Source organism: Cavia porcellus, unplaced genomic scaffold, assembly GCF_034190915.1.
Source record: "Cavia porcellus strain 051 isolate PalLab524CR breed Dunkin Hartley unplaced genomic scaffold, mCavPor4.1 scaffold_27, whole genome shotgun sequence".
NCBI lineage: Eukaryota > Metazoa > Chordata > Mammalia > Rodentia > Caviidae > Cavia > Cavia porcellus.
The window spans coordinates 6655907-6679882 of NW_026947510.1; the positions used below are offsets into that span (position 1 = coordinate 6655907).

Genomic DNA, 23976 nt, shown 5'->3' on the forward strand with positions numbered 1-23976 from the left:
CACCCTCGGTCTCAGGGAGGATGTGCAGGAGATGGATGAGTTTCAGGGAGCATCTCCCACGTGCTCTGCAGGCTGACGTTCTGAGAGCACCACTCGTGCAAGCCTCTGCTTTGGAGCAGAGTACAGTGTTCTAGGACAGAAGAGATCACCAGGTATGGTAGTATTTGCCTGCCATCCCAGCACTGGGGAGGCTGAGGCAGGACGCTCACCTCAAGCTGGAGAACAGCCCGGGCTACATAGTCAGTTTAAGGCCAGTCTGAATTATATAGAGACCATGTCTCAAAAAAAAAAAAAAAAAAGTAAAAGAAAAACAATGCTCCACACAGTCAATTGCTAAAGGCCCCAACTCCACCTTGTAAAGAAGGGGCCATTCCTCTGGAATTCAGGTTCTGGCCCCGAGATCGCTGAAGAGAGGATCCTGGTGGTGGTGGGAGATGAAAGGGAAAGCTCCAGTTACAGGCACATGTGCATGTCAGTCTGCTCCAGCTGTGCTAACAAAGGATCCCAGATGGAGGGCTTCAACCACAGCGATGCACCCTGTTATCCTGGGATGCTCCCTGCTATTGGACTGGGAGCCCAATGTCGGGTGCTGGTGGGGAATGTGCCTAGCATGTCTCCCGCTTCTTGTGTGTGGTCACATGGCCTCTTCTGTGAGCATGTTCAGGGAAGGGGTCCCCTTGGGGTCCCTCCTTATGGAGAAATGTGTCTTGTGAGATTGGGGCCCTATCCTCAGGACCTCATCCCATCTTCTTTGTTTACTTAAAGGCCCCATCTCTTTTAGTCACACCATGGGTTGGGGCCTTGATCTATGAATTTAAGGGTGCACCATTCTGTCTGTAAACCATGTGTAGGCTTCATGCTTGGAGAACTGTTTGGCATGCAGGAGGTCACACTTGGCAGGTGACCCTGCCTGCCCAGATGATGTAAAGCTCTGGTTCCCTGTGAGAGGTGGTAAGTTATAGGCCTGAGTACTCTGCAGCATTCAAGTCTGAACTCTGTTCTTCCACAGCTGGGCAGGCAGGGCTTCAGTCACCTGCATCACGCCCTGGTACTGTGACCTTGGGAGCCCTGGAAGCCCTGGTTGCCCAGCTGCTTAAGCTTCTTCTTGGTGTCTCTGTGCTGCCCTTCTGCTCAACAATGGCTTGCATGTGGTCCTAGCCATGTCCCTTACCTGGCCAAATGCAGTGACCAGAAGCCCTGACCAGTCAAGCTGCAGGCACCCCCTGTGCCCAGTCTTCCCTGCCTGGAGCTAGATGGTGCCCAGGCCCCCCACACAGCTGTGCATCCCGCTCCATGCATGTTCCCCAAAGGCTATGCCTCTCAGCCTCCTTTTTCCCCCGGGCTGGTGAGTAGGGAGCAGCTGCTTCAGCCCACAGCCTCCTGCCTGCAGGTTCCGGAGTCCGTGTCACACAGTGCTCCTGGCAGTGCGCAGAGCTCCCTCATTATCCAGTGAGCTCTGATCTCCTACCTCCCTGCTCCTCCCCGTGCGGGGTCCCCAGAGACCACAGGGTTCTGATTCACAGGAGCCCCGAAGCAGCACAGAAGCCAGTGCGGCCTGAGGAGCAGGGCTCTGCCAAAGGGGAACTAATGACTCCGGCCGGCAATTATTTTTAATGAGTCCAAGTCTCCCGCAGGCGACAGGGCCCGGGGCGCACACTGTGGCCACCACCGGCAAGGAGGACGGTCAGAGATTTCCAGTTCAGGGTCAGTACCCACTCCAGCTTCTCTCTGCATTTGAAAGGAAAATTTAGATGAGTGTTGTTCCCGGGAAAGCAGCACCAACCACTGCAGGGAACAAGGAACCCTCGGAACAATTCTAACACTGTAGCAGCAAAGCCCTGCTCAGAGCAGAGCCCTAATCTGGGCAGTGGCCAAGACCAGGGACCTGGGAACCAGATGCCTTCCTTCAATTGCTCAGTTTCCCCTCTCTGCCTTTTGTTTGTTAGTCCATGTTGATTAAGTATATGATGAGTAATTCCTCGTGAGGCGTTGATACATGGAAAGAAAACATCTGAATCCTTTTTCATCCTCTTCCCCACCCCTCCTTCTATCTCTTGATCCTCTTCCCTTTTGCAAAAATTCTACCTCCCCATTTCCTATTACATATCTTTTACCTTGCTTTTTATATTTGAGTTTCTCATATAAGGGAAACCACATAATACTTAAGTTCGTGTGCCTGATTTATCTCACTCAATATTATAGTCTCAAGGTGCTTCCCTTTTCCTACAAATGACTCAAGTTCCTCTTTCTTTTTGGCAGAATAGTAATCCATTCTCTGCAAACACCACTTTTTTTTTGCCCATTGTGGTGTATTAACTAATGACCAACTTATAACACTCAGCTGACCTGAATCAGTGTGGGTCTGGGTGTAGAAGGCCCACCTGAGGATTGTTGCCAACACGCATAAAAGCAGGCCTGGAAGGGAAGATGGTGCACTGTTGATTCTCCTGGAGAAGCTCGTCACACTGGTTTTCCTGATATGAACCCAGCTGTTATCATTGGAGGAGTTTGGGTCCTTGCTGTGGCTAAGGATGGTTATAGTTCTCTTTGGGGGAGTTCTAGTCCTTATCTTGAGCATCGCTTCCTAGCTCCAGGCAGATCCCTCAGCCTGCTGGCACAGATCCTTCATCCCATTGATGCAGATTTTCTAGCTTCTACCACTGACCTTCCCAGTGCAGATCCTTGATACAGACTTGTTTGAAACATTTTTGTGGGTTCTAGGCTTCCAGCTGGACTCATGGAGGTTCTTGCCATGGGTTCTAGGTCTTCAAATGGACTCATGTAGGACACTGCCTTGGGATTCAGACCCTTGGCTGGATTCTTTAGCTCATGGACAAATGAGTCTTTAGCTCATGGACAAATCTCTTGCATACCTCTGCATTTGACTTTTTGTGCAAATACTATAAAATAATTCTATTAATTATGCATCCTATGTCCTGACTGCAATACCCCATTCATCCACTGATGGACGTAGGAGTTAGCTATTATGAATTATGCTGCTATAGACGTGGGTGTGCATGGGTCACTGTAACATGATGTGTTTAACTCTTTCAGGAAAATATCTAGAAGGAGAATTAACTTTTTGAAGATCCTCTACAAAAGTAACCCAGATGGCCAGGAAGGCTGGAAGGCAGCAGAAGCCCACCATGCCCTTCTCCCAGGGGTAGCAGGATGTAGTCCTGCCTCAACATGGAGCCCGGGAACTGCCCATCTTTGCCCAGAGGCTTCCCCATGGCTCCATCCCATGTGGAGAAAGATCAAGCTCCTGCAGCAGTGCTGATTCTGGTGGGAAGTCAGATGGGGTTAGGGAGGGAATGGATTTCCAAGTTGGAGTACAGAGCCCATGCAGGCCAGGCAGGAAGGGAAGCAGCCCACCTCCTGGGGGTGGGGCAGGGATCTGATGAAGCCACTCTGTGCTGTGATAGCTGTGACAGCTCTGGTTTTCACAGGAGAAGCAGCCATATCAGAGGCGGCTCCCATGTATGCAAGCAGGACAGAGCATGCTGGGACCTGCTAGGGTGACAGGAAGGGGCAGCTGTAGCAGCCAGCTGAGGTGAGGTGGAGCAGGCAGGGAGCAGAGGGCCGGCGGGGAGGCCGTCCCAGAGATGCCCTCTTGCCCTCTTCCTGTGGCCCCTGCTGCAAGCCAGCTTCTGCCCCTCATACCAGCCTCCACGGCCCTTCCTCCCATCTCTTTCCTGGATCTTTGTGCATCTGGTTCTGCTTGGAAAGAGTTCAGCACCCAAAAGCCTCCTGGCCACACACCAACTCCTGACCCTGCCCACTCTCTCACCCTTGGCCCCTGCCCATGCTGACTCCTGAATCCAGACACAGCCTGACCTCAGTCCCTGGCCACAGTCTCACCTTGATCCCAATCATATCCTAACATCTGGAAAGCATGCTGTGACCCTTGGCCCAGCCCACATGGACCTTTCCCTTAGCCACCCCAGGCAGATCCCGATGGCCAGCACTGCCCCAGGCCGAACCACCCACTGGCCACTGCTGAACTTGGCCTTGCTGGGTCCTCACACCCACAGCCAGTGACCCTTACCCTAGAGGCTTCAGAGCAGTCTCAGGAAACACAGCCCACTGCCAAATCGCTAGGTGACTTTAGACAGCAGTGAGCCCTCTCTGGAGCTCAATTTGCTCAATTGCACAAACCAGTCTTGTGAGCCCTAAAGACTCTTACAAGAAAACAGGTGCTAAGGCAGCTTGCACAGAGTGGATCAATCGAGATAATGCATTTAAGATGCTCAGCATGGTGCCAAGCACATCATAAGTGTTCGATAAATGTTGGTTATTAATGCTGCTATTAATAGCCCCGCCTGCCCTTCCACCAAGCAGACACAGGAGTAGACATTGAGAACTTCAGGAAGGTACTGCCCTGGGCAGGAAGATGTTTTAACAAGAGGAAGCAGCAGGGTCAGTGTCTACAGTCCAGAAGGTGCAGTGAAGGGGGAGATATGGGGTGCCATAGAGTGTGGGGACCAGTGCAGCCTCTGAAGTGTCTGAGCTGGCCCTCCCCTGGGGTGGAAATGATGTTCCTTTCCCTCAATGTGATGGTCGCTGGCCATTGAAGTGGCCGCTGGCACAGATGAGGATAGCAGAGGCTACAGAAGGTAGGAATGTGCTAACATGTGGGTGGCACCCTGGGACCAGGAATGGCTATGGGCCCAGGACAGCAGAATGGAGAATGACTTACCCAGCCTGTGACAACATGGCAGCTAGGGAGGGAGGCAATAGAAGGGGACAGAAGGACAGTGTGTGGGGAAAGGGGAAGGGGGAGAGCTCTCTCTGCCTGGCCCTGGCCCTTTGGGGGGAGTGAGCAAGAGGTTTATCTCTGATTCCCAGGCTTTGCCCCAAGTTGCTCCATGGGCAAGGTGGACACCATCCTAATTTCCCCTACTTAAGATTTTGCCTCCACCCTGGATCCACCTACCCCTTCTCAAGGCCTCTGTTTGGGCTGCTGGAAAAATAAAACCAATCTTACTTACCTCTGAGGATGGGAGGTGGCCAGTGTTCAATGTTCACGTCCCCTTGTCCCTTCATTTAGGGTCTTCACGAGGTTCCATGGTTGATTAAAATATTAGCCACGGCCAAGGCTGGTCAGTCTCCAGCCTTCTCTCCTTGAACATCCAGGGATGTTGAAAGTTCCAACCCACTAATCCCATGGGGCACACAGTTACCCTCCATCCTGTTCACTTACAGCATAAATGTAGCTATGTCTGAAACGAGGTTATTGTAAATAACAACAACAGAAAAACTCTATCACCTCCATCACTCAGGAAACTCCCAGGGTCCTCGAACTTCTGTGTCAGGAATGGGACGCAAAATCAAATATTACTTCACTGTGTTACATTAGGAGCTCAGTGTCAGGAACCAGGTCAGAGACCAAATATTATATTTATCATACATTCACACACACAGAGAAAACTTGTCAGGAAAAAAGACTAATGATTTGTTTGTGCTGAAGATAGTGGGCTGGAGGGTTTCTGTGTGATATTCAAGGGGATTCTTGAGTGGCTAGTTGGATTCATGGCTTTGAGATCATGAACAGAGAAAGGTAAAAGAAACTTGGGGTGTCGTCACCTTTACTGAAGTGGGCACAGGAGGAGATCCCCAAGGAAACTGCAGGTGGCAAAGAGACTCCTATTCATGCATCCTCTCTAACATCAAGTCAGAAGACAAGAATATTCTGATTCCATACTACACATTAAAGAGCCTAAGCAGTGAAATAAGACAACAAAAAGAATCTGGAGACAAATTACTAGCAATAATAGGAGAGTTTCACCATCGGAATATAAGATCCATATGCATAAGTGTCTTAGTTATTTTTTACTCATCGCTGAGACAAAATACCTGTTGCACCAAGTTGGGAAAGGAAAGGTTTATTTCTTACAGTTTTTGGAGGTTTTAGTCTATACTCAGTTGGCTCCAGGGCAGGGTGGCATGGCAGGGCCACAGTTCATAGTGGCTGCAAACACCAAGGCAGAAACTGGCAAGAGAGTGAAACATATCTTCTTCCTGCCATTACCTTGTATGCTGGCTCCACCCCTATGAGGGTGTAGCACTGAAACCATCAGTCTAAGCACTAGACAATGAACCAATCACAAATGCCTAATGCAAATGCACAAGGCCTGGGGGCCACAGACATAAACCATGACAATAAGTCAGCTGCATTTCTATATATAAACAAAAATCTTAAAAACATTGCCATCATTGATGTAGATGCAAATACTACAAACATAAATTAAAATAAACCTAACTAAAGTTATAGAGAGCTAGCCAGGGGTAGTAGTGCAGGTCTGTAAATCCCTGAACTCAAGAAGCTAAGTCAGGAGGATCACTGTGAATTTGAGGCCAGCCTGGGCTAGATAGTGTGTTCAAGATCAGCCTGAACTATATAGCAAGACTTGTACTAAAAACATAAAATAATGTTGTAAAGACCTGTGTTCAGAAATTTATCAAATTTTCCTGAAGGATAATAAAGAAGACCCATGTAAATAAGGAAGTATCTCATGTTTATGAATTGATTTATATCATAATTTAATCTCCTCAAATTTGTATGATTAAACACCATGCCAGTCAAAACTCAACTGGATCTTTTTACTGCAAACATGTACTAATAAAAGATATTACATTTAATAGGAAACTTTGGGAAAGAACATACACTAAACAGGACCTTTTGAAGAACTCAATGATTTGCCAATAAAATTAAATGGAAGAACAAAAGACCAAAGGTATCTAAGGCAACTCTAAAAAAGAAAGGCAGGCTCACTCTGCTAGATATAGAGGTTTACTGTAGTTTTCATAGTGGGTCCTACGTAGTATCAGTGCAGGAGTGAACAACTGGAAGACTCATGCACACATGGGGTGTTTATGCATGACACAGGTTTTCAAAGTGAAATACCAAACAGTAGGGACAAAAGTGACTCCAATAAATGTGCCTGAAATAATTGGTTACTGTCTTAGTTACTTTTCTCATAGCTGAGATAAAATATCTGACATCCAAAGTTAGAGAAAGAAAGGTTTATTTATCTCACAGTTTGTAGAGGATTTAGTTCATAATTGGCTGGTTTCAAGGAGGCATAGCAGACAGTCATTGCATGGGAGAATCGGTTCATGATGGACAGAAGAGAGCAAAACAAGCAAGAGATAACCACCACTCTTTCTATTCTTTATGTCTTATCCAGGCTACTCAAGGGCAGGTAGCATTCATACTCTTAATATTAATGCCCTTGAACCTCGCATTGTACTATGAATCAGTTCCAGCATTACATACTCTAGATCCAGTCACCTATGAAAAAGACCCACCTGCAATTATATGAAGTTTTGGAGGGACATCTAAACATAAACCATAACAGTTATACATTTGTAGAAAATATTAAATTTTCTCCACTTCAAATTACACACTAAAATCTGCTCAAAATGGATTAAGAACTATGTCAAAGCAATGTCAAAAGTAAATGTTTTGAATTTAAAGGAGAAAATATAGATGAGAATTTCTGATCTCAACATAGAGAGGGTTTTCTTAAATGAAGCTCAAAAAGTGCTATAATAAGGGAAGAAGACTGATATATTTGAAAACATTATGAGCATTAATAAATCAAAAGACAAAGTCAAGTAAAAAGGTAAGTCAAAATGTGAGAACATCCTTGCAAAACCTACTACTGACAAAGAACTGCTACAAAGATGAAATTTAAAAAACACCTCAGTAAGGTAGAGGAAAACTCCAATGGACGAGCAATTAAACAGATGTTGCACAGAACAGAGGACTCCCGGGGCGACACTGAGCAATGCCAGGGATTCCCACGTGCCATCACACATTGCCACATGATTCCACCTGGTTGGGGGAAAATGGGAAATAGGAGCGTGATTTAGGACCCTTACTTTTGTGTGGTTTTATAAATGTGAGCATTTGCATGTCCCATCCCCCAGCAATCTTCCCTCTTGATATCTACTTAAGACAAAATATTTCAATGTCTGCCTGAAGATATGTATAAAATGTTGAAAGCAAAAACTGTTCACAATGGAAACAAAACTCAGATACCAAATAACATATAACAACAAAACTCAGATACCAAATAACATATAACAATGAAAATTAATGCCCTCTAGTGCACCTATCTGTAATCAATGCATCCTAAAAGCATGTTGAGTAAAGATGCTATCTTGGAAAATGATCATTAGCCCTGGCCCTGCCATGTGATCCTGTCACATGGATCAGTGATGAACAACCTGGCAGAGCCCTTCCCTAACTCCTACCCCAGCAAAAGGTAAGTAAAACCACATGGTGGGGGCCAGGGATTTAGCTCAGTGGCATAAGTGCCTGCCAGGCAAGCACAAGACCATGAGTTTGATCCCTGGTACAAAGAAAAGATTAAAGAAACACACACACACACACACACACACACACACACACACGGTGGTTCTAAGGTTCAGGGCAATTTGTTAGCCATCATTTCTAGCTTCAATGTTTCTTCCGAAACTCATGTTGCAGTGTAATCGCCATAGTGACCATATTCAGACAGCTACGAGACCATCAGGAAGCGGTTAGGCCAAGGGCCCCCTCCCACAGGAGTGAACTGGTATAAAAGCCAGTGAAGAGCCCCTTGCTCAAGCACTCTTAGCCCTTCTGGTCCTTCCACCTTCTGCGGTGGCAGAATTACCAATATGCACCATCAAGGGCTTCCAAAAAGAGAAAAGAAAAAATGAAAGTAAGATGAGAGCTTCAAATTTTCCATTTTTAAAAAATTAAACATTATGTTAGTGAGATTTCTATCATCATGATAAATACCTAAGTTAACCAATTTAAAAAGAAAACAGGTGGATTTGGTCTCACAGTTCTGGAAATTTCAGTGCATGGTTGCTTAACTCCAGTTGGGCTGTGATGAGATAAGACATCACAGCAGGGGGGCAGGGGGAACAGAAGCACTCACTCATGGCCAGGAAAGGGCCAGGGTCCACATCCCTCAGCAAGCTAACGACCATGCACCAGGCGCCACCTCTGAAAGTCACCAACTTTCCTTAGCAGTGTCACCACCATGAAGACCAAGCCCTCAACCCTGGGCCCTGGAGAGACACCCAGTGTTGAAAACATCACATATACACACTCAGACACAGGGCTTTCAGTGAATTAGGGAATGATTTCCAGAACACTAAACACACAAAGAACATCATAAAAGAATCCTGAGGGAAATAAAAGAACAAAATTTGAACAGGACATTTTTAAGCAATAAGAGTGGCCCCAAAACTGTCTTCCAGTCACAGATGCACATCATCCTAGTTGCCTGGGGCCACTGAGCCCCTGTGTTATTAGCCAGAAGCACTGTCAATTTCCGCACCACAGCCCTCAGTTTCCCGTTTTGCCATGGTGAGGTGTCTTCTTTCTCTTGGGGCATAAGGGAAAGATTTAAACTAGAGCTGTCAGTCAGGTGACTGTGGTCACAGGTGAGGCACCAGATGAGGTCTTGATCTCTGGACTGGCTTTCCTGCTGCTGGGACAAAATAACTAACACCTGCAGTGGAAAGGGCTAGAGGGTTACGCTGGCTCACATGTTAGAGGTTTCAGGCCACAGTCATGTGGCTCACAGGCAGAGATGGCATGGAGGAAGAGTGTGGCAGGGGGAGGCTGCTCCACCCTCAGTGGACAGAAGTGGGTGTAATGGAAGAAGCAGAGTGAGAAATCCACCCTTCAAACCTTCCTCTTCCAACTGGGGCCCACCTCCTCATAGCCATTCAGGGACGAACACACCTGTGGACTAATCCACCAGTAAGAATGATATCCTCTTGGTTCAATCACCTTCCAAAAGCCTCATCTCAGATGACATGAGCCTTTCAGTGATTATTTTCATCCAAATCATAAAAACATCCTTCACTCGGGAGGATGAAGCAGGAGGTTCATCTTGAGTTGAAGGTCAGCCTGGACTACATAGTGAGTTCGAGGCCAGCTTGAACTATATAGCTATAAGCTGTCTTAAAATGAACAAGCAAAACATCAAAATCCTTTAGCCTAGGCCACAACTCATAGTCAAAAAACCAGTACCTCCAAGGTGATTTGATAAGATCAGATATGTTCAGGATGGTATGGGCCATAGATACCTGAGGGTGATTTGAGATGCACCATTCATCCCCCCACATCTCAGCTCCCCAGGGGTTGAGAATCACCCAAGATGGTGTAGGGTGACAGTCTGGCATTGCCACTGGACAAAGACTTCACTCAGAAGGGACAGAAAACTGGACTCATTGCAGTGTGCCAATTCTGACAAAATTGGTTTCTGCTCGTTTCTCCACAGATGGGGAAACAAGACACACATCTTTGGGTACCTCTCCTTTGGGTAGGAAGACAATATGGTAAAAATATGTTTTTATGAAATTAAACACTCAAAAGCCCAACTTCTATTCAAAATATCAATAACACTTTTGGGCACCTGACAAAAATGGTTTGTGGTGGGATATTTTTAAAGGATTAACAGATGTTTGTCTTCTCCGCACTTCATTTTACTCATGTTGGGAATTGTTATTTACTATCTCATATTCATTCTCCTCCCTTTTTTTCCCTTAAAACCCATCCTGGTATTATTCAGAATAGCAGAAGCTACAATATTTTATTTCCCCTACTCTTTTGCATCTAGGTATGGCTGTGTAAAAATTGAGGCTACTGAGATAGAATGGAAAAAGTATAAACGTTGAACTTTCAGGAAGGCAGCTATATGGGTACTGAATCAGAGACATACTTTTTTCCTTTAAACAATTTTCTCACTTTTTACTTCATGGAATTAGAATTGATGCCTGGAGCTCTAGCAGTCATTTTGAACTGTGTGCCTGGAAGCTATACACTACAAGGGAGTAGAAAAATTATAGACCCAGAAGCTACCAACTAAGACTAGGACCTCATAGCTCCAAGCTTTTTCCATATAAGAAACAAATAAGCCTAGGTTTACTTTGGCCAGTGTTAATTATGCTTTCTGTTACAAATCACTACTTATGTCCCTATTACTCAGTCATTATCCCAGCATCTGGAACCCACGGATAGCTTGCTAAAACTCATAGTGCATCCATGGGCAGAGTCACTATGCTCCCACACTGCTCATGGGGTGAGGTCCTGGGAGGTGGAAGAAGGGCAAGATGTGGGGAGGAAAGAGCAAGTGGAGTTGTGGCAGAGGCTTCCCAGAGGACCTGGAACTAGACAGGGTGGAGGTGGAAGGAAGCAGAAATGGGTCATGAGCAGGAAGTCCTGCCATCTTTGAGTAAAGGATGGGCTAGACAGGACCAGGTGGACACCTTGGCAAAGGGCCTGAGGCAGGTGTGGAGTTTTCCTGCCCACCTGGGGCAGGGTCAAACCCAAATGCACCTGAGCAGACCTAAATAACCTGCAAGAAGTTCAGGTGACCCAAAAGGATGTGAGTGCAAGGAGAAAGGCTGTTGGTTGAGCCTAGAGGCTGACACCTCCCAACGGCTGGAAGAGATGCCTACACCTTGCAGCACTTCTAAGAATATATTGACCTTGCTATGATTTGAATGTGCTTTGTCCCCTCTGAAACTTGTGTTGAAATTTAATACCAGCATGGACTATAGAGGTGGGACAAGGTGGGAACTGTAAGAGGAACTTTCAGAGGGCTCTTCCTTGGGGGCTGATCACTCCATCAATCGCTAATGGTCAGTAAGCACTGAGAATGAGTTTTTTAGAAAAGCCAGTTGGGCTGGGTCTCTGGCAAGCTTCCCGTCTCTCACCACACATTGCCTTGTGCCACTTTAGGAGTCTTTATCACCAGATGCAGCCCCTCCACCTTAGAGCAGAACCCCAAGCCACAATAAACCTTTTTCCTTCCAACTCAGCCAGTGTGTGTGTTGTGTTATGAGCAACAGACAAGGAACTAAGACACTCCCTCAAAGAGAGAGGGATGGAGAAGCAGAGAGCTTACAGTGAAACCCTGGAATTGGCCATGTTTACCCCAAACAATGACCACATCATGAAATGACTAGGAAAATCTAGTCCAGACTGCTGGATGAGGCCACACTGCTGGGTGTGGCAGGTGTACCTCTTTGATCCTCAGGGGAGGGAGGCAGAGCCCACTGAAGAATTGGAAAGGGCTAGGGTGAAGCCTTCATAGGCTCAGCAGAGCTGAAAGAGGAAGGCTGGGCCAGGGGAATATCTACACCACACACTACAGAGTATCACTATCTATAATATACGAGGCCCTACAAATGGATGAGAAAAAATCCTATAAAACATGAACCAAAAAAAAAAAATGGACCAATGGAACATGCTAACAATTGACAGAAACAAAAGCAGCCAATACACAAATAGATTACAAATAAATGAAAAGATACTGAACCTTTTTAGTAGTCAGGACAGTTCTAATTAGAACAAAAACAAGATAACATATTTCTGCCCAAGAGATTGGCAAAAACATTACAAAGGCTCAGCACTGACTTCTGGGAAGAGGTCCTCTCATCCGCTGCTGGTGGGAATTGGCCCCGATGCAACCTCATTTGGATGCAATTTCTCAGTATCTGCTAAAGTAAAATCTGGCCATGCTGTTTGACATAGGGATCTCCCTTTGAGAAGTGATTTTAGAAAGTTAAAGAACAAAGGTTGATTCTTAATGCTCCTATACAAATGTTTAGCAAAACATTTGGGTAGTAGTACAAATACCCTCGAAACAGCAAAGCACTGACCCTATAGCCCAGAGCTCCTTCATCTTGGAGAGAGACAGAGACAGAGAGACAGAGATAGAGAGAGACAGAGACAGAGAGTTCTGGAGCAATGGTGGAACTTGTGCCCTGAGAGATAGGAGACAAAAATCTCACAGGCTCTCATGACACTAGGATCTCAATGGGGAGCCAAGAATGGACTTTACATGCAAGGGGACTCATTGTGGTCCCTGCTGCCCCTGTGTCACCTGCTAGATCTTACAGGTACTTCAGCCCCTGAAAACTGTCCTGTTCCCTGTTGGTTAAGTCAAACCACACCTGAGGCTTCTCATGCCCACGTGTTTGAATACAAGTGGGGCAAGGCAGGGTGCGGAGCATTATTTTTTTCTTTCATTATTGTGCAATAGTTTTTTCCTGGTTTTAGTAACCACATTTCAAAGTGGGGACTTCTGAGATTTCAATAAGAAAATTACAGTACCACAAAAACCAAAGCTTTTTGGTTAAGAAGAGATAGTTGAATACACAAGAAAAAAATAAGACAGGAAAAATTCTCTTTGTTTTCATGATGCTTTGGACATTTTCTCTTATGAATGAATATTAAAATCAGCTGGTCAAAAGGCTGCTTTATAAGGTACAAAATCTAATACATAATACACTTTTATCCAGTTCTGAAAAGAGGGGACTCCCTCAACCTGATCAAACGTATCTGCGGAGCCTGCAGCAGGCATCCCACTTAACAGTAAAACATTTAAATATTCCCATTGAAGCAGGGAGGAAGCCAAGGAGACTGCTATCAAATTATTCCTGGTTTAACATTTTTACTATCTCGTGCTTTCTCCTTGTTCCCATTAACCCCCTATGCCTTTTGTTTGATTCATCAAATTTTCTTTGATCCACTCTTTCCTCAATCTGTTTCAAATTTTACATTCTATTTTGATTCATTTAGTGGTTCTCAGTGAGAACTCATACTTTAAAACTTCTCAGTCATTGCTGTCTCACATCAAGCATTTTTATCGTCTCCAGGAACTAGACAAGAACTCTTAACTTCCAGCCCCCAAGCTTCACACCCCACAGCTGTCTAGGTCAAAGTCTTCGGACTCTATTTCAGAATATTCATCTTTCTTCCACAATCACACTAATTTAGACTTCATAGTACACTTTACTAATTCCCTGGTTCTCCTTGTACCCCACTTGCTTCTCCCAGGTTTCTTGTGCTTGTGTTTTCCTGGCTGAAACACACAATCTGTGCTTTCAGTGCATGTAACAACTTGATTCAAAACAGCTGAATCAGTACTGCGGCATGGAGGTGTCCCTAGAGTTGGGGTATTAGAAACTTGGGCCCCAGTGCAGTAGTATTGAGTGGTGTGCTGGGAGGTGATTGCATTAGGGGAGAAGTGCCTTTAAAAGTGAATTAATCCATTCTCAGATTGATGGGTTTATGTGTTGGCAAGGGAGTGGCTTTGTTGAAGCCAACTCTCCCTGGCCAGGTGGCTCTGGCTGGCATGTGACACTCTGAAACATTTTTTGATAGAGCAGGAAAGCCACACCAGATACCTTGCTCCTGGACTCTCAGAACTGTGAGCCCAGTAAGCTTCTATTCCTTATGAATCACTCAGGCTGTAGAATTCAATGATTACAACAGAAAATGGACTAAGATAATAAGGGGCTTTATTAGCTCATTTATTAAAAGTTATGTGCTATGAAAACTGGGAAAAACTCATGCTTTGGACTCAGGCTTTTTCCTTTTTCCCTTTCTCCAGGTCCTTCCCCTCCTCGCATGGCCTCCATCCTGAGCAGATACTTCTCCCACAAGTCACAGAAGTCTTCATTCAGAGTCAGTCCTCCTCCAGGCTCCGAAACATATTGCCCCATGGCTTCTCAAACTCACCAGTGCTTCCCAGCAAAGTCCAGTGTGAATCTGAGCTTTCCTTGGGACTCGTCTCTCAGGCAGCCTTTGGAAATTTCTTGCCATATTTCCGAATTTGCGTTATTCTCATATCCTGCTCATGATGTGTGTCTTTCTTCACTTGGGGGGAATTAGTGGCTATGAGTTCTTCACACATTGCTCTCATCCAAATGTTCCAATTCTCCTGTGTTAGCTAGTCCTATTTCCAAAGCTGCTCGGAGCAGAACTCATCTGTCACACCTTTTGCTACATTTCAGGGCCTCCTTCTGGCCAAACATCCATTTTACTGATTTGTCCCTCAGCCTCATTCATTCTGTGACTCGAACCATCCACATAATTGTGTTCTAACAACCTTGCTCCTCATTTCTAGTCTATCGGTGTAAATGGCTTTTTATGTAGGCACATGCTATCATTTCAGGGATAGAGCATCATTCTATTTCTCTCTGAAGGTATTAATTATTCTCTTATAAAAGTATTTTCCTGAATATTCTATTAGGTTTATTTCCTTGGATATCACTTTTTCCTTTTTTCTCTCTCTCTTGGTGTTGTCTTTTCGAAAAATGTTTGGTGGGTGTACATCTTGGGAAGGAAAAACATGGCTCAGGAGAGGACAAGGAGAGACTGCTGATTTATTTTAAAAGCACCAAGGAACTAAATATATGTGTGCATAGATAAAACAGCCAGGAGGGGCTTTGGGAGCAGATGGCAGGCGCTGTCGGGATCCCTGAGGAGGGTTTGGAGCTGCAGCAGGAAGGTACTGATTTGTACGGGCAAGGAGGCACAGGGCAGAAATGGGGCCTCGGTTTGGGGCGAGAAGAGAGCAGCATTGTGCCAAGTCCAAAGCAGGAGGGAAGGACCCTGGAGCAGGTGACAGGTCAGCGTGCGATATTGGTGAAAAACACAGGGAATCCAAACACATGGGTGCCGAAGGAGGTCTCTATGAAGCGCAGTGAGGAGCCGGGCAGAGGGATGAAGCCTATGCAGGGATAGATGGCCGAAATCTGTTGTCCCATGATGGCCCAGTACCCTGAGACAGGGGGTGGGTCCTGTATTGCCCCCACTTGTTGGTTTGAAAGAGATATGTGGCCTGGCACTCTGTCTTCGTGGACTGTAGGTGCTGCCATGGAGAAGGGTGGGGTCCACCTGGCTTCTGGGTGGCCTAGCTCACCGTGAACGTCCACCTGTCCATATGTGTCTGGTTCCTGAGAATGTTCTAAATGCTCCCAGTAGCCCATCTCCAGGTGGCTGTGTCTTTCTGCCCACTGACTCTGTCTCGGTGTGTGAGCTCTCTCTGCTTGTTGGGGTCTTCTCAGGAGGTGGCTTCTTTCTGCAGGTCTGGCTGGCTCTGTGTGGACAGGGGCGTCACATCTCATGGGGTTCACAAAAGCAATGGGTATCACAGGTTGGCCTGATTTCGAGGGGCCATCTGCTTCACGTGGGTCTTCAGGTTCCATGTCATGGTGGTCTGGACCTCTGGGATCCCCATTTGAGGCTAGAGAGAAGAACAGAGGGTGAGAAGAGAGGCTTGTCCCAGAAGCCCCAGAGGAAGGCAGAGCAGGAGCAGGGTGAGGGAATGGCCCAGGGTCCTCTGTCAGCAGAAAAGGGGCAGAAGCAGGACACTTAAAGTGATCCCAGGGTCCTGTCTGCCGGGAACCCTTCTGAACAGCACTTCCCATCAGCCAGCTAGTGCTTCATCTGTAACAGCAACCTTGTCCTGTGGGTAGTCCAGTCCTCACAGTAATTATGAGTAAATCAAGGCAGAAGTTGGCTAGAGATTGAGTTAGAATAATGATGTGGTGTTTCTGCCTTCTTGAATTTACACATCAGCAGGAGAAAATCCACAATGATGCCAGTGGGTAGTGGTAGGTCAAGGGGTGCCATGCTGCAGCAGCACTGTGTCTACCCTGGGAATACTTGGACTTTCTGCTTCGAGGGTCTGTGCCTTGGGCTTCTTTTCTATGAATTGATACCATGACATGCAACTCTGATAAATCACCATAAATCATTGATGCAAGCAAAGAGCTTAGACCAGGGCTGAGCTCAAGGAAGCCTCCTAACCCATATGCACAGGAGGGAACCCGAGCATGGTGGGAGGAGTAAGCATCAGCTGGAACTTCAAGGGAAACTGCATTCTTCCAGAATGCAAGAAGCCTGAAGTGATGGGGGGGGGGCGCTCATAAAGAAGCCTTTGGACTGGTTCTGATTTGCCCTGTGGTAGGAGAAGCCACTGAGATTTTGACAGAGACTGCAAGGCCACCACCAGTTGGGCTTTGCTAAGTAGATGTGAGAACCTGAGGGCAGCAAGCAGTGGGCATGCTTGGAGGCCGGGAGAGCGGGAAGACTGTATTTGGGAGAGACTAGAGGAAGTTAAGGAAAGGCAATGAGAGCAGAGATAGCCCCATCCTGGACGGGAGGTGACAGTGCAGTGGGACTCCACTGCCTCCACAGTGGGCAGGAAGACCCAGGGAGCTGTAGCCATACAGGGATGGGGTAAGATTTTCACCAGCAGGTCAGGGAGCCATCTTGGGGAGACCACAGGAAGACTCAGGAGAAATTAAGAAAGTCAAGTAGATCTATTACAGCGGAACAAACTGAGAGCATTGCCATGCACACTTTCTGTTCAATCATTACCCAAAAAATCAGACCAGGGGAGACCATCTCAGGAGCAAGCTTCTCCCCAGCTCCTGACTAGGAAAATGCAAACTCATATGGATTCTTTTATTTATTTATTTTGAGGCAGGGTCTCAATACGTAGTTCAGGCTGGGCTTGAACTCACTGTATAGCCCAGGCTAACCTTGAACTCCTTGCAATCCTCCTGCCTCAGGTTCTCTAGTGCTAGGAGTGTGGGCATACACCGTATCTGGTTTGTATGAATTCTTAATCCACAACCTAGTCAGTCTCACCAGTATCAGAAGATGAGGTTGGAACCCCGTAAGTGCTCTGTGGTGGCCTAATGCTTTGTGATATATTAAAGTCCTACAGCAGGCTTCTTACCACTGCAATCAGGGGATGGCAGAAAGAGAAAGGGGACAGGAAGCATCCCTGTTCTTTGAGTTGCAAAGAGCCTTAGAACTCAGGAAAGATACCATACATGAAAACATTTGAGGATTGGAAGCCTCAAAAATCACTCCTGCAAGACCCAGGACAAAAAAAGACTATACTTTTATTTCAACAGTTACAATGACTCATGTGACCTTCACAGCCATGTACATCTGCCCTTCCTAACGCCATCTCCAGCTCACAGTGGCTGTGGAGCCATGGGGAATGGCATGGGTAAGTACAAGGCTGGTCTTTGAGGGGCCTTGCAGCAGGGTTTAGAAGGTTCAGACTGACCTGCACATGCTGAGCATCATGCACCGGCACAAACAAAAGTCAATAGAGACAGTGCAGTGAAATTGGTACAGAACTTCACAGCAGGATACCGGGATAACAGGAATAAGTACTATAGTATATCTGGAGGTGGCTATGTAGACCAAGGACTGGAGCGTTCTTCCCAACTGCATGATGCTATATAAATCACCTTACCTTTTCTTGGCCTAGACATAACTCCAGGAGTTGGCAACGGGGAGAATGCCTTTAAATGATGAAGAAAACCTGAACTGATAAACCCCAGAAATGCAAAGAGCATTTAAACCGCAATAAAATAAAACCAGGTGTGATGGCGCATGCCTATAATCCAGCACTCCAGAGGTTGAGGCAGGAGAGTAACTGCAAGTTCAAGGCCACCCTGAATTCAATTTCAGCCTGGACTGTAAAGACCTGTCTCAAAAAACAAAGCTACAACAACAACAATATCACAAGATTAGAAAAACCAACAGAAGAAAATAAGAAATAATCACAAGCAGTCCACAACAGGAAAACCAAAGTGTCCACCTGTACCTAAGATGATTAAATTCACATATGATAATTCAAATTAAAACACTGGGACACTGTTATATATCTAATCAAACTAACAAAGATTAAAAGATCGAGAACATTCAGTGTATGATGGAAAATGTTTCAGAGAACAATTTGGCAGTGACTGCCAAATTTTAATACCAAAGTGAGGGTACCTGGTTTATCATAGATCAAAAAGTAGTATGTAGCTCTAGTACTGGAGACAGTTAGTGTTTGTACAGAGACAAATGAAGCTCAGACCCAGATACACATCTATGGAAATTTTATCAATGAAAGCTAGAATTTATCACCTACAGACTCTTCTCTTGGAAACATGTTGTCTAAGACCCCTAAGAAACTGGCACTTGGTGCTCCTTCACTTGATGGCCGAAACTGTATAAATTCTGTGAAAGCCACAGCCAATAAGCCCCACGCACGAGCTCAGAACCCCCATATGGCATCCCCAGAACTCCGGCAACATCAGAGGAAATACAACACAAGAGACGGAATCCAGTCAGCCAGTTTGGAGGAAACCATTCATGCCACTGATGAAATCCCCAAAACTATAATTAATATCTACAGAGAGATAAGAGAATAAATTATACCCATAAATCAATTATAGGATACTTTCTTTTAACAAGACAATTCAGAAATAAAGCCTTTTGAAATTATAAATATCAAAGCAGAAGAAAAATAGTCCCTGGAAGTCTTAGAGACTAAAGTTGAGGAAATCTTCCAGAAATGAGAGCAAAAACCCAAAATGATGAAAAAGAAGAGAATGAAATATAAGAAAACTACAGGTGCATTATCACCAAGGGGTGTTACTATAAAATTTCAGAGTACTGGTCACAAAGGGAAGAGCTTCCAAACTCTTTGGAAACTCAAAAGTTTTCAAAGACACAGAGAGACATAGAAAAGTGAGAGGGAAAAGAGGAGGAGGAGGGAACAGGAGAGAAGGAGGAGACAGGAGAGGGAGAGGGAAACAGAGAGATCTAGAAAGGATGAGAATCAAGAATGTCTCAGGTCTGAGCATCTCTTGGGAGGATGACTGTATGCAATATAGCAAATATGGGGGATTTCTTTCTATTTCCTGCTTGAAGGCAAATGTTTTCACTGTTTTGTTTTGTTCTGATTGTTTTGCTCTTTCAGTATTCTATTTTGATAGGTTTTCTAGCATTGCTTTTGGTTTGATTTTGTTATCCTTGATTGAAAGGACAACTATTGTGAACATAATGAGGTATACTACGATATCTATTACTCTTATCCTGGTATCCTGCTATGAAGTTCTGTAACAATTTCACTGCATTGTCTCTTTTGGCTTTGTTCTGTCTTATTCTGTCGTATTTTACTACCCTCAAAATAAAAAAATAAAAGAATGTCTCATAAATCAGACATCTCAGGCCAGGTGTGATGGCACGGGCCTGTTAATCCCAGCACCTGGGAGGCCAAAGCAAGAGGATCCTGTGAGTTCAAGGCCAGCCTACACTATGTAGTGAGACCCTGTCTCAAAACAAAATCAGACATCTCAAAAGCAACATTAGAATCTGAAACACGGACAATGTCTTCAAATTTTTTAGGGAAATAGATTCCCCAAATAAATGTTGATACCCAAATAGCATTTAGGAAACTAGAATGAAGGCATTTTTAGACATGCAAGCACTTAAATCATTTATTTTTAATGTATGTCTTGTTGGGAGATCATTGGAAGACTTTCTCCAAAGAAAAAGTAAACAAGAAAAAGAAACTCAAAATAGGAAATGGGCTAAAATTCCAAAGCAGAGGCTAAGGACCTCCCCCCACCCCAGACAATGAAAAAGGGGTGACCTCTGAGGACTCAGGGTGAGGGAATGGGCTCTGAGAAGGTGAAACCAATGAGTGCTTGGGTTTGAATTTAAGTAACTGGGAAAGAATTTTAGAATGATTTTGAGAAAAGCAAGCAAAGAATAACCCAAATTGATATCAAGTCCTGGGAAATTTAAGTTATTCAAGAGGGGGAAAGTGACCCTAGGCCTCTGCAGGGCTCCATTTTGAATAGAACCTGGAGGCCATGGGGGTGAAAGGTGTGTGGGAGCTGGGTGTGTGGGAAGAGTAGTGTTGTTGACCATTATGGGAATGTGTGGACTAGAGCTGAATACTCCTCCTACCCTAGAGTGGACATACATAAAATCTAAGATGGAGAAAAATAATAGTATACTGGGCAGCTGTAAAGAGCCTGTCTACACACATGCCCGAGGCTGCCTCGAAGGTGGGGGAAGTTAAGAGGGGGCAGAAATGCTGTGCTTCACAATACACTACACATGGATTTGTAAGTTCATACCAAAAGTACGGTAAAACCAGGGAAGACATTTAAGAAGAAGGTATGCGACAGTACCTTGATCAGGAGCCACTGTGCAAGGCGGCTTCAGAGGCCTTTCTTTCTCCATGGGTAACCTGTGGGATAGACCAGGTGAGAGAGCTGAGTCCTGAGGCCAAGGCCGCACCTTGTTCCCCAAGGTTAACACACTCCTGGGCCCCGCCAGCTCCCTGGGCACCTCGGCAGCTGCCCAGGCCTGAACACAGTTAAGCACAGGGGTGGACAGGGGCAGTTTTCCAGGGAGTGCCAGCTTCCAGTCTGGAAAGATAGGAGGATAGGTGCCTAATTTGTCCCAGTTTCTATAAGAAAAGGGGGCAGGGATGTGAGATCAACCTTGGCCAAATGAAAAAACAATTCCTCCAAGAAGGGAAAATGGGAGAAAGGGAATAAGGTTGGGGAGCAGTGTCCCAGCCCTTCTACGGCATTGAGGAATTTGTACCTCCCCTGACAGTATGGCTCTACCTCTGCCCCGAGGCCGTACCTAACTCCTGGTGGTAGATTTGAGGCTGACTCTGAAAGTCTGAAAACCAGAGCACGTCCAGGTGATCCTTCCAGAAAAGAGGGCCTAGATGTTGGAAATCTGGGGAAGTCAGCAGGGTCGAGGATGTAGCACTGACACCAAGCCACAGGAAGGAGACTAAAGAGCCCTCTCCCCTGGACCTCTGCAGATACTGAGCTGTTCAGGGCAGAGCCCAGAACCTTTTATACAACGGTACCTACCCCCTCAGCACGTGATTGGATAAAATGGGCAGAACTCGTGTGGGCGGGACATGGGCGGGTGGGGCCTAGATGATCATTGGGCTGGACATCTGCTTGTCAAATGGGTGCACAGGTGAGGCCGCTCAAGAGTGTAAGTGCTTGGTTGATTGATGCAAGCATCTTAAAATGTAGAGTGATTACAGAGTTAAGGGCTGGTGAAACAGAGGGAGAGAGACGTATGGTATCCTGAAAGTGGCCAAAAGAAGGATTTCATTAAGTCTGTGAGGGCCCAAGGGAGAACTATTTGGGTTGAAATGGCAAGAATTAATCCGGAAGACCGGGTTGGGAGGGGTGGGTGGATAGGAAGGCCCGTGAGCTGGCCCAGACCCAGACTGAGGTGGGTCCTATCCAAGAGGCAGAAAGGCCAGCACCAGGCCAAGGGTGATGTGGGTGGGCTAGAGGAGCCCTGGAAATTGGGCAGTGCTCCAAGGGCAGTGTGAAAACAGGAAAAGGAATCAGGCTTTGGGCAAGGATATGGTGGGGTTAATATTAGAAGATCATTCTCCCAGCTTTGAATAGCGTGCCCAGGTCAGCTTTGGTTGGACCTGGCACCTTAGAGACTAGGGCAGTCACCAACAGAAAAGAGACATTTTCCATGATCAGACACAAATGCTCAGGAGAAAGTGAACCACAGCTGGTCATGATGTAGACCCATGCTTGGAAAGGAAGAGTAAACTTTGTGCAAAATTGGTGGCACCACCCTGGCATGGTGGTGCATGCCTGTAATCCCAGCACTCAGGAGGCTGAGGCAGGAGAATCGATGGAGAGTTCTTCAAGGCCCTCTGGGACCACACAGTGCTTGCAAGGACTACATAGCGAGACCCTGTCTCAAAAAACCAAAAAGTTGGTGGCACCATTTATTAAGATCCAGGGTGGGCCAAGCCTCTGCTGCAGGGAAGACTGTGGCCTTGGGTTGCACATGACAGGCTGAAGGGGTTTCTGAGCATCAGAGTGAGGGTGTGCAGTGGCATTTAGTATGAGGGGTCTGAAGGACAGAAAGATGGAGAGAGGGCAGCAGGTGCCAGGTGGGACACCAGTCACGGATTTGAAGCTATGGGGAAAGACCAGGGAGGAGCTGGGGGAAGAGCTTGCTTATCCTGGGGAAGGCCCTGTTGAATCTCCAGTATCATACAAAATTAATTAATTAATTAATTAATTAATACTTTTTAAAAAGCTGTAGAAATGCTTCAGAAATGCTCCTCAGAATATAAATGATATAATTCCAGTTAGACATTCAGCTTTATATTTTTCTCTATAAAAAAATTAAATGGTCTTTAGGGCCAGATGTGGCGGCAAACATCTGTGAGCCCAGCATTTGAAAGGGTGTGGCAGGATGATCCCTGCAAATTAGAAGGATCCCTGCAAGTTAGGAGGTTGCTTCGTGTTCGAGGCTACCCTGGGCTACAAAGTGAGTGCAAGGCTGGCCTGAACTGCATAGCAAAACCTGTGTCAAAACATACACACAAACAAAGCAAATTACTTTACTGAGATATATCATCTATTCTTAATAACAGTCATCAGTTTTAAGTACACTGTTCAATGAGTTATGCTAAGAACACATAGCTGGGTAACCGCCCTAACGAAGATGGGGAACGATGTCATCAAATCAGAGAGCTCCCCTCAGGCTATTTGCAGTCTTGCACTCCCCCTCTCCAACCTCAGGCAACACTGGTTAGAATTCATCACTCCAGGTTGTGTGTGCCTGTTTTGGAGAATTTCAGATAAATGGAATCACATGATGCGCACTATTTTGTGTTGGGTTTCTTTTTTACTCAAATAACGTTGAGCTTCAACCCATGTTGTAGAAGCTTTCAGCAAACCCTTTCTGTTTGTTGCTGAATGTACTGCAGTATGTTTATCTACTCACTAGTTGATGGACATTTGGGTTGTTTCCAGTTTGGGGACATTGTGAATAAATATGCAGTAAATAATTGCATACAAAAAAAAGGCAGTAGTTTACAAGTTTTAATTAGACCCATTTTCATTTTATTTGCATAAATAGTTACAAATAGAATTTCTGGGTGAAATATTAAGTATTTTTTAACTTTATAAAATACTACCACATTGTTTTCCAAAGTGGTCGTGTGATTTTACATTCTCTCCAGCTATAACATGGTCTAGTTGTCCCAAACTTTATCAACACTTGCCTACCCTTTTCAGCGATTCTGATGTCTACCACGAGACACTTCTTTGTGGCTTAAGATTGCATTCCCTCAGTGATTAATGATGTGTCTGTTTTTTAAAATAGTTTTTTTTAATTTTAGAATCCTTTTAGCTCACAGAACACAGTACAGTTTGCATACCTCACACTTAGCTTACTTCGTTATTAACATCTGACATTAAGTGGTACATTCGTCATAATTAACAAATCAGTACGGATATATTACTGAGATCTAAAGTCCATTTGGCTTTCCTCTGTTTTTATGT

The 23976-nt window shown here is 45.5% G+C and overlaps 1 protein-coding gene across 1 annotated transcript; it reads right to left on the minus strand.

Annotated features, from left to right (window-relative positions):
* Positions 1 to 14305: 14305 nt before the first annotated feature.
* Prr20g (proline rich 20G) lies at positions 14306 to 21475 on the minus strand. Its single transcript, XM_063237797.1, has 3 exons — positions 21272 to 21475; positions 20809 to 20867; positions 14306 to 16052 (listed from the first exon to the last, which is right to left on the minus strand). Exons 2-3 carry the CDS (start codon positions 20858 to 20860, stop codon positions 15436 to 15438), a joined length of 669 nt encoding a protein of 222 aa, XP_063093867.1. The 5' UTR covers positions 20861 to 20867; positions 21272 to 21475; the 3' UTR covers positions 14306 to 15435.
* Positions 21476 to 23976: the final 2501 nt, after the last annotated feature.

Bases quoted from the DNA above. Each gene is read 5' to 3' on its own strand.
- Prr20g (XM_063237797.1), bottom strand. From the start codon at position 20,860: ATGGAGAAAGAAAGGCCTCTGAAGCCGCCTTGCACAGTGGCTCCTGAT. The intron at 16,053-20,808 runs GTACTGTCGCAT...TCTTCTCTCTAG, and splicing joins CACAGTGGCTCCTGATCAAG to CCTCAAATGGGGATCCCAGA.